Genomic DNA, 10,517 nt, shown 5'->3' with positions numbered 1-10,517 from the left:
TACAAAAACTAATCTACCCATTTTTGGGTAAAAGGACATAGACTCCTAATACAATGGCATCCATGATTCTTTTATCCGTAAATCTTTGTACAGAGCATTACAAAACTAATCTAAAATAATCTACATATTTGATTTAATAGAAAGATATTATTAATGCATGTTTATATTTCTCTTGTATGATTAATCATGAATATATGGGTTTCTTTATTTTGGTAAATAAATGAATCAAACAACCCACGATTATCATACATTTCATGCAATTATTTTCACAATCTTCTATTTTTGCTTCTGTGTGTGTGCGAGTTTCATGCATAACATACAGACACAGCAAAGACAATAAATCAAATCAAATGTTATGAATGCCTATGATGTTAAAATTATTGATAACTACAACAAGCAGCTTGTTTCTACATCTAAGAAAAATATTTCCTACCAGATCTCGTAGACCGAGTCGGTTACAGTCACCATTAATGAAATCAAAGTATTCTCCTGTAATTCCATTTTTTCATCAACACAAGAATCACTGTTAAATTATGAAAAAAGAAAAGTATATCACTAGAACACATTAAACATGCATTGTCTCCTACATAACTCCAACATCCTAATTTTCTTGGCGAAACAATTACACCATGTTTATATAATCCTAATCCTTTGTCGACATCATGAAAAACAATGGCAACTATACACACAATGCATGCCATAGATGTCATCTTCATAGCAAGAGCACCCTAGAATGCAGGACGAGAGAAATGAGGTGATCTTTAATTATGTACACTACTGCAATACCCTCCAAGGACATGCAGTGCATCGTAAAAAATTTATAAAGTTAGTTCCGTGTACCAGTATGTGTTGTCATCCGCTTGTCTTTGTAGTATCAGCTATGTCCGTGGTATACTCCCCTTCTAGAACTAGGCATTGGATCATCTGATAAATTTCAAAGAACTTAGATTAACCGAAACAGACAATAATGCACACAACTGAAGCTGTCAAGTTTAAGCCCAAAAATGCAAAGGCATGATATAGAAGACATGGATCATCTGATGATAATTCACTCAACGATTTGAACCTTATATTCAAGCACTTTTGACAACCTTGACAGCTTTTAAAAATTTGATAACTGAGTTGATGTTACCGACTTATCTATATCTTAAAAGCTAATCGTAAGTATATTGACATACATGCTAGCATAGCCCATACCAAAATGTCAAGAAAAGGACGAACCACATAACTACCACTAGGAATGTTCAAATTCAAAATCAAATTAACTCGCTACTATAAAAATATTAAAAAGAAATGTTATAAGAAACAAACGGAAGGGAACAAAATCATAGCAGCAACAACTAATTTAAAACCATTCGTCCAGTTACTATACTTGGCCACCATCCAGATAAAATCAAGCATAAATTACAATATCACATAGAAGAAAAGGGAAAGGAAATTTTACCCTCCTCATCTTCAGAATCTCCATTCTGGCTCGTGAAGAATGGGGTGAGGTAATTCCTATCTATTTCAGAGAATGATGCCGCACTGCAGGTGATAAAATGGTTTTAAATAAAATAAATAAAAGAAACTAAATGATTAATTGATAGATCCCTGATCACGATTGAAAGTAAAAATAACTACGTATTACCTTCTGTGGAACTCTTTCAGTTTCATCCTTAACTTATTCCCTGTTGTTTCATCTTCCTCACGAGATGTAGGAACATATCCATTATTACCCTCAAAGCCCTGCATGAAATTATTGATTTCTATTACTGATGCTAAATCCACTCTCAACTGTTTACCAATTTCCCTTTTTTTTTAAATATTCACAACAAAACACAGCCATCATCATGATGGCAGAAGCAGTTTCCTTATTCAACATATTTACTTGATTCTCATCAACTAACACTTCAGACAAAATCTGCAATAATCAGGTAAGGAAAATGCAGCAAAGTCTCCAACTTTCTGAAATAAAATATTGAATTCCCCCTCTTGTTATGCTGGCTACTGCCAACATGAAGTCGAGTGCTTCAAAAAAATTGGAAGAAGGTCCAGCGTGATTAAAGGGCCTTTTATGAGGTGGATCATTTCTCCACAGACTTTTGGACTACATTATTAAAACATGTACATAGAAACACACACACCACATTCCTAAACATACAAAACAGAGGGGAAACATACAAAACAGAGGGGAAACACACACACACACACATCCCTAGATATACAAAACATATTTACTACAGGTGGGAGTTTATTGTAGAATACTAATTAAGTAATAGATAGCATAGTTTCTGTGGAGCTTACTTCTCCCAAGTGGGCATCATGGCCATCCCCCACAACTTGCAGAGCTTCTAGCATTGTACCTGTTGAACCTCCAATTAACAACACCTGTCACATTTAGGGGGGAAAAACCAATTAGTGAAAAGATAATAATCAACTACCACATTAAGATTGTGATATATTTATAACTCTTGAAATGAGTACGAATACAGAAGATGCAGTCATCCACAAAACATTGCACCTGCAAGGTGTTATGTTAGTTTAACACTAGTTGCAAACTAGTGGTGAGATCATACCTGTTAACATGCTCGTGAACTATAGTATATCACTAAAGCAAGCTAAAGAGTCAACTAAAAACACTTAAATAAAAGAACAAAACCAAACTGCCTCTGTAACTATTAAGAGATGATGATGATGATGATGCAAACAAATTCACTATATTCTGATTCAGACAGTATTAATATTTTGAGGGTTATCGGATAAAGATTTCAAAGCAGAGGAAGAAGTCACTGAATTTCTAGTGAAACAATAATGCATGCTGGAAGTAGCATGAATTTGAGAGCCATATTTACTTAGAACAAAATCACTAATATACAAACATATTAACCTAACTACTCTCGTCACAAGGATTAACCAACAATGTCGTGACTATCACTTCAGAATTAGATGCATAGTGAAGGTAGCATAATTAGTGCCAATATTAGCTTTATACAGTTCAGTATCAATATTAAATGTCAATTTCTTCTCCCAAGTTACTGGAAGGGAAAAGGACCACAGAACTACAGAATCAATGCTTTCAGTTTTCTTTACCAGGAGAAGCTGAACATTTCAAAAGATATAGTATTGCATAGACTTCTAAATAAGCGTTGCCTTCACATAAAAGCAATGAGCACTGAATGGATAACCAAATATATCACTTAGAAAAGCTAAATTTCAAAACAAAATTCTTAAATTAAAGATATGACTTTTCTACCATACCGTCAAAACAACTATGGCAGTTGTTGCAGTGAATATAATCTGCCCGTGTCCTTCTTCAAGATCATGAACAGATTGCAGGGCAAGGGCAAAAGCCATTGCTCCTCGAAGTCCTAGTCAAGTAAAAAATAATTTAGTTTCTGGAAAGGAATATATCCAACTACAACGGAACTCGGATTTTTCTTACCACTGTAGCAAAGTGCTTTTTGGTGCTTCGAAGGTATTTGCCGATGTGCAGGACGAACCAAATTGATCAGATACGCACAAGAAAAGACATTAACAGCCCTAAAGATTTAAATACACAACCTCATTAATTACTCTATATAGGTCCATTGACAATAAATAATTTAAATTTTGAAAGATCCATAAATCTTTAGTTTTGAAGGTCCATAATATCATCATATATAGCTCTTACCTGGCAATTGCAATAAATAACTGACATGATAATGAAGCAAGTCAAGGAACAACCATGAGACCATAATTTAATGCAGCCACCAAACCTAGGTTCATAATAATCATTATAATACGAGGATACAATTGAGAAAAAGATAAATCCCACATGCGACCAGCTGTGCTTTTCCATGGCAATATCGAAACCCATGTATATAAATCTGCAAAATTGCACAAAATGATTTTGCTTCACAATGGAAAAAGTTATGGCATGGACAATAAATTAAATCAGTTCATATAACACAAAGATAACTCCCTTATGTAAATGTCTTACATGAATGTCTCAGCCAATGATGATATTAAGTGAAAAAAGTCAGATACAAAACGCTGAGAATTTTCTGATAAATTTGAGAATGTGTAGTGCTTCATAACCTAAAAGAAAAAAAAAATGTCCATCATGCTGCATCAACATGTGATGTACTACTACTCAATCAGCATTGTAGCTTCAACTTACAATTCCTGTGAACAATATTGAGACAATACCAGAGAGACCAAGACCTTCCGCAAGCATGTACCTAGAAACACAACATATTTTCATAATTAACTGCCCGATGGATTCATTAACGATAAAAATGTGGGAAAAACAAAGATCGTAAAGAGTTGACAAAATTACTTACGAAAAGTAAGGAAAAAGGACAAAAAGACAGCACTCCAAGTTTTGAAGACTGCAGAAAATAATAACGAGATGTTATGGTCAGGAATTTTCAAAATATTTGAATCAAAATACACTCCATAAAGGAACCAAAAGGTTGCAATCCAGTACTTACTTGTCAATATCTAGTCCAGCATACTTAAAGAGGTTCTAGGAGTTAAGGGTTAAAAGTACACAACATATAGTTTATGATATAAGACATGAGTATAAATATAAAAGACTGACAAGGAAGGATATTAGAGCAGAAGTAAATCCAACTCCAACCCCTGCATAACAACATGGAAAACATCTTATCTTAGTCATTGTGATTAAAAGTGCATAAAAATATTGAACAGGTAGAAAGATCAATGAGCAACAGAAAATAAATGCAGGGACAAATTGAGATAAAGCATTTTCTTTCATTCTTTTTACGCAGTCTTCCATTTTTCCCATGAGGTGCGTTCGTACTCTCTAGGTTTCTTGCTAACCAAAATGAAAAATGATAACATTCACCAGTACATGGCATCAGGCATCTGTTGGGATGAAAAACTATATTACCTACTGCATATTTAGTCTCTTCATTCTTCACTAATATAATTCAAAATTATGTTACTAGATTTAGTCAAGTTTTAGAAGGTTTTAAACAGGGGGCCAGCAAATTAAGTCTTTATATAATGTAAAAGGCTTTTCATGTTTCTTGCACTTAAATCCTATTTTATATAAGATCTGTGTTAGCATAAGCCCTACTACAAGCCAATCACAATTTTCTATATTAAAGATTATGATTTAAGTTAATTGAAGTAATTATTTATCCATAAGTAAAATTATTAAACATTATAAATAACTTATGTAGATAAAGCCCATGAGAGCCACTGGTCTTTTTAAGAAATTGTAAACAAGCTACATTTATGATATCTTTATGCATTAAAGCCAAGTTTCTAAAATGTCCTTAGTATTATCAGGACAAGTATTTACAATGCTCAAAGACTGATACATGTTAAGCTTTCATGCATAGTGCATGCAACCATTCTAATGGGTTGAAGCATGGAGTGTAATACGTGGGTGTATACTAGTTGACAAAGTATGCTGAATGTGATCCACTACAGGAGTTCCATTGCTATTTCGTATTAGTGTCTATAGAAACACTATTTTGTCAATAGTGTAAATAATCATTTAACCTGTTACACTAACTCATTTTGTTTGCTAACTTTCATCCTTTGATTACATCATTAATTGGTCCAACAATGAATGTCTTCAGTAAAGTGATTTTGGACATGACAAGTAGCATACAGACATCTTGACTGGTCCAGAGAACATTCATCGCCCCAACTAAGAGGGGTATATCTCTAGTTCTTAGCTTAAGTTAGCCAGAAGTTTCAGGCCAAGGCGCTATCTCTTAAGGGTTAATACAGTAGCTGCCTTATCTGGTCATATGATCAAATTACACTGAGATACTGTATATTGAAAGGCTTGTCAAACCACTTTAGCTCTCCTGTCATTTGGTGGCAATGATGCATTGCCAAATGCTGCTCGCAGTCTACAAACGATTAATAATTAAATTTCTAGCCGAATTGATTTTGTTTATTACCTTGTTAGGGACCTAATTGGCCACACAAACAAAGGTGATCATAAAGAACTAGGATTTGGTGTAATTGATGTAATTAAGACTTCTTTGACACTTAATTTAATTGCTCAATTCAATGCAAGGACTTGAGCACACCCGACCTAGCATTAAAAGCCTTGTCTAGCTACACACATAGAGAGAGCTTGGCTTTGTCTTTTGTTCTGTTTTCCGGCCATACACTACTATAGGAGAGAAAAGATTGCTTTCTCATCTTTGAAGGTAGAAAAGTTCACCCATTAAGGGAGATCAATTGATGCTAAGGGTTTCTGAAAACCGAGGCTATTAGTATAGCTATTGGTCAAGTATGATCCTAACCTTGTGAAGGTTTCCCAAGCCACCTGTGTGGATCACTTTTAAAGGCAAACACTTGAATGGTCTTGGTTTGAGACAATCGGGCTCAATGTGCAAGAACCTGAAGAGTTCAAAATCAACAAGAAATCTCAAAATTCCTACTACAATTAGGAGGGCTTTCTGATTTTTTTTTTGGTAGGATTGATTGAAATGACAGAAGACGGTCCAAGGAGGAGCGTGCGCCATAGATTTTGCTTATTTCTGTCATGAATCATATAGTAAAAATTTTTGTATTTCAATCTATGTTGCAACCAAACACCTTCAGAGTGGTATCAGACCTTCCTTATGCTGTTTTAATCAATCATGTGTCTAATTATTACATTATTTGATTTTTGTCGAGTTTTGTCTTTATTTGTTTTTGCATTGCAAATGTGGAAATCAAGGGATGTTGACTATGGTTTCATAGAGATACTGTAGGAGTAATTTGTGTTGATTGGTGATTGGTAGGGATATTTTAGAAGTAACTTGTTAACTAGTGTTTGGTATAGATATTTAGAAGTAACCGGTATATTTTATGTTAGTGCCCATTTTTCAGGCCAGATATCATGCTTTGTGTTAGTTTCCAGTTTTAGAATTTTTAGCATGTATATATAGAGACTACTGTAACAACAAAAACCGATGATTGTTTAGGTCACTTCTGAAACAATTAATACTATACTGATAACTAAGACATAAAAACCTAAACTAGAGATAAATTAAAGATGGCAAAAAAGGCAGCCATTTACCATGAATTCACTTGCAAGACGAAGTTTAGCAAATTTTTATTTTATTTTTCCATTTAAAAGGAATTATTTAGTACATAGATTATGATGTAACAGAGATTAATGAGTGTATATATATATAACAAAGTTACACTAAGTACCAGCAAGACCAAAGATTAAGACAGACCTGCAGACATAGAGCCAACAAAGGTCTCAAGAAACCTGACAATCACCATAAAGAAGTTCTGCCCAGACGGGTCATTACTTCTTACAACAGACATTGTTCTGCATATAGAAACAACAAATGATTTAGAAACCGAACTAACAATTCCCACTACAAAGGACAAATGCAAGTACTCAGCTTACCTGTACAAAGATATTGCCATCTGCAAAGAACCATTTCACCCAGTAAATAATGTGCGCGTGCAGCATAATATATTAGAAACATGAAACAATGAACCATCAATCGAATGCTACAAAAACTTACAGCATCATTTAAGACGGATTCCCCAAAGACCAAAGCATAAAGGTTCATATCAGTGCCAAGCTCCTACAATTAAGATATTACAGATCGATCACATAGCTCACGTGTTTACTACTTAAACACTAGTGTTATAAATCCTCAAGGGGCAAAAGGGAGAAAAAAGGAATTTTGATATCTCACAGCCACTATACCTACAACTTGACGTTTTGTTGGAAGTAATGAAACAGACAGTAGCAAAAACCCTTCGAAAAACTAAAATTGCCATACATATTTACAAAAATTAAGCAGCCAATGAATTAAAAAGCAAGGGAGTTTAGGGGATAAGAATATATTGAAGATCTTTTTGTATGTAACAAAGTATAGGTTACCAACTAAAAGGACAGTTGCTCAGCAATTATATTATTGCTGAGTTCCTATTTGGTTTTTGCTTTTGATGCTTGCCTTTTGCAGGAACAAACTAACTAACTAATACAAAAGAAACACTAATATTTGTTAATAATTGAAAACTAAATTTGCACTTTTTTATGAGAATAAGAATGCATGGTTATACTTTTGAGAAACAATTATGATATAGTAGTGTTGCATGTTAGTTATTCATTCATTCTTACTCATAATGTAGTTTCTTTCTCTGTTCCCTTTTGCTTTTTACCCGTCTTTTGGGAAGCAAAAGCAAATGGTAAAATGTAAGATGCAAAAGCAGCAATTACATGGAATCTAAGTTAAATTAAATCAATTTTCCCAAAACAAAAATAAGAGGTATAGTGATACATCAATGAAGAGAATACAAGTTAAGCTACATCACAAAAAACACACACACACACACACACAACTGAGTAGGTCAGTGTTACTATTGTTTTTGGATCATTTGAATAATTACTATAACTCTTCACTGATTTTCAATATATGGTGCTGAAGGAGGTATATGCCATGACTGATAGCATAATTATGTTTTTATATAGTCTTAACCCTCCTAAAATAGGTACCCAAAATGGTAAAAAAACAAAACCTGAAATATGGAAAGAACAGTAACAGGGTCGGTTGCTGATATAAGAGCACCAAACATTAGGCATTCAACAAAAGGGAGTTTGTACATGAGGTACATAAGACCACCAAGATACCTGTAACATGAGAATTAAAAAGTGGTGAGAAAAAGAGATCTCTTGCAGCACAAAAAGACAGATATTTCTGTACTAAAGAAATACTCACACTAAAACTCCAGTAACAACTGAAGCTATAAAAGTTCCAAAAATAGCAAATGTGACAATGGCTCCAAAGTTAGAGAAGAAGGGTTTCTGCCAAAAGGAGAGAAAAGGGGATGAGAATTACAGGAAAAAAAAACAATATGCAAAAAACACTAAGTAATAGAAAGAGAGTTACTACTACTCACAGGTGATAGGCTAAACCCTGACTGAGTGCCGGAAAGCGCAAGTTAAGGAAAACAATTAGCTACAAAACCCAACTTGAGAGATAAGAGAATGTGCAGACAGAAATGTTAATATCAGGTAGGTAGGAAATAAATCTTCAATTATCTAAGAAATGCGAGGATATAAGATGATTGGAGGTAGCAGAAACAGGAAGAAGAACTCCTCATGGAAATTGAACCACGCCCTGCCCAGGTTATTAACACCAAATGAAATCAGGGTTTCTCAATTTTATCACAGACGATTGAAATTGAAAACTGAGAAGAAATACTAATCATAACAACAAGAAGAAAAAACAAAGAAATGGAAAACCTGATGCTTCTTTCAGTGTCGGAGATGTTAGCAAGTCCACCAACAATCAAACCTGATAGAAACGCTATTATCTCTCTGACTAGGGAATCGAAAGACGATATACAAAGACAATCAGGAAGAAGTAGACTAACCAATAAGCAAAGAAGCGCTGGCCTCGGGAAGGTAGTAGAATTTGTGGCGGCGAAGAACATGGCCAACGACGAAAGAAAGAACAAGCATCATAATCTGAAGGAGAATCCCCACTCCGGCAGCCTGCTGCTCTTGCCCCGGGCTCCCTTTCTCCGCCGTTGAATTATCCATCCTCACAATTTTGATAAAACGAAGACGCTTCACGGGGATCAACGATCAAAGAACGCCTCCGACGACCGCCTCGGCGACGGCAATTTTCTTTTCCGTTGTTACCTTTTTCGACGTCTTTTTCCTTGAATTTTTGTTTGTCTTTTTTAACCCTAGTTGACAATAAATTTATTAAGACCAAATGTGATAGTCGAGGTTTTTTATTTTAAATATATATTAAATAAACCAATGGGTAAATTGTCCTACAGGTCACTTAATTATGCTTAACTTTCTTTTTTATCACTTATCCAACAAATTAGGTAAAAACACTTCCCCGGTCCCTTTCAGTTTTGATATTGAGCAAATGAGTCCCTCTCAAAAAAATCGGAGCATCCTATCAATTTTGAAAGTGAGCAATTAAGGACAATTTATTACAGCATTAATTGTATTCCATCAATTATATGCAATTTTGATTGATATAATACTAAACTTTATTGTGTAAATGTTGTGGGCTGAAATTATTACGACTAAATTGATATAATGTATAAATTTTGTGGTTAAACTTGTTAAATTAAAGCCAAGTTGACAGAATATGTAAATTTTGAGGGCTAAAATTATTATTAAAGTAATTAAAATATGTACAATTGAGGGAAAAAAATATTAACATTATTATTAATAGTCTGTAGTTGCTCGTAATCAAAATTGAGAGATTAAATTGCTTTAATTTTTTGAGGGGCCAATTTGTTTAATATTAAAATTAAGAGGGACAAGAAAGGTCTTTACTAAAAAATTACAAAATAGTGCCCAACCAGAGATGACGTAGTTCTAAATTTGGTATAATACCAAATTCAGCCCTCAATATTTATATATTATTTCACTTTACTCCTAATTCTTAAAAAAATTTAAATTCTCACTTTTTTTTTTCTTTCACTGCTATTCTTTTTTATATTTCTTCTTTCCTCCCTATCATTTTCTCTCTTTTTTTTTCTTTTTCTTTTCCCTTTTTTCTTGCTTACCCAAACTTAATAAT

General features: G+C 33.9%; 1 protein-coding gene across 3 annotated transcripts; it reads right to left on the bottom strand.

Moving 5' to 3' along the window:
- Window positions 1-221: 221 nt before the first annotated feature.
- Window positions 222-9,687, bottom strand: LOC107962389 (sodium/hydrogen exchanger 6-like). Of its 3 annotated transcripts, none has more exons than XM_016898762.2 (23): window positions 9,343-9,687; window positions 9,212-9,263; window positions 9,027-9,086; window positions 8,866-8,890; window positions 8,685-8,770; window positions 8,485-8,596; window positions 7,482-7,544; window positions 7,361-7,380; window positions 7,182-7,279; window positions 4,577-4,605; window positions 4,455-4,486; window positions 4,305-4,352; window positions 4,142-4,202; window positions 3,962-4,059; window positions 3,773-3,848; window positions 3,653-3,672; window positions 3,425-3,522; window positions 3,241-3,350; window positions 2,287-2,370; window positions 1,631-1,728; window positions 1,445-1,527; window positions 841-924; window positions 222-728 (listed from the first exon to the last, which is right to left on the bottom strand). In XM_016898762.2, exons 1-22 carry the CDS (start codon window positions 9,509-9,511, stop codon window positions 875-877), a joined length of 1,572 nt encoding a protein of 523 aa, XP_016754251.2. In that variant the 5' UTR covers window positions 9,512-9,687; the 3' UTR covers window positions 222-728; window positions 841-874.
- Window positions 9,688-10,517: the final 830 nt, after the last annotated feature.

This window comes from Gossypium hirsutum, chromosome A06 (assembly GCF_007990345.1).
Source record: "Gossypium hirsutum isolate 1008001.06 chromosome A06, Gossypium_hirsutum_v2.1, whole genome shotgun sequence".
Classification (NCBI taxonomy): domain Eukaryota; kingdom Viridiplantae; phylum Streptophyta; class Magnoliopsida; order Malvales; family Malvaceae; genus Gossypium; species Gossypium hirsutum.
This window is presented reverse-complemented; position numbering and strand designations above follow the sequence as displayed.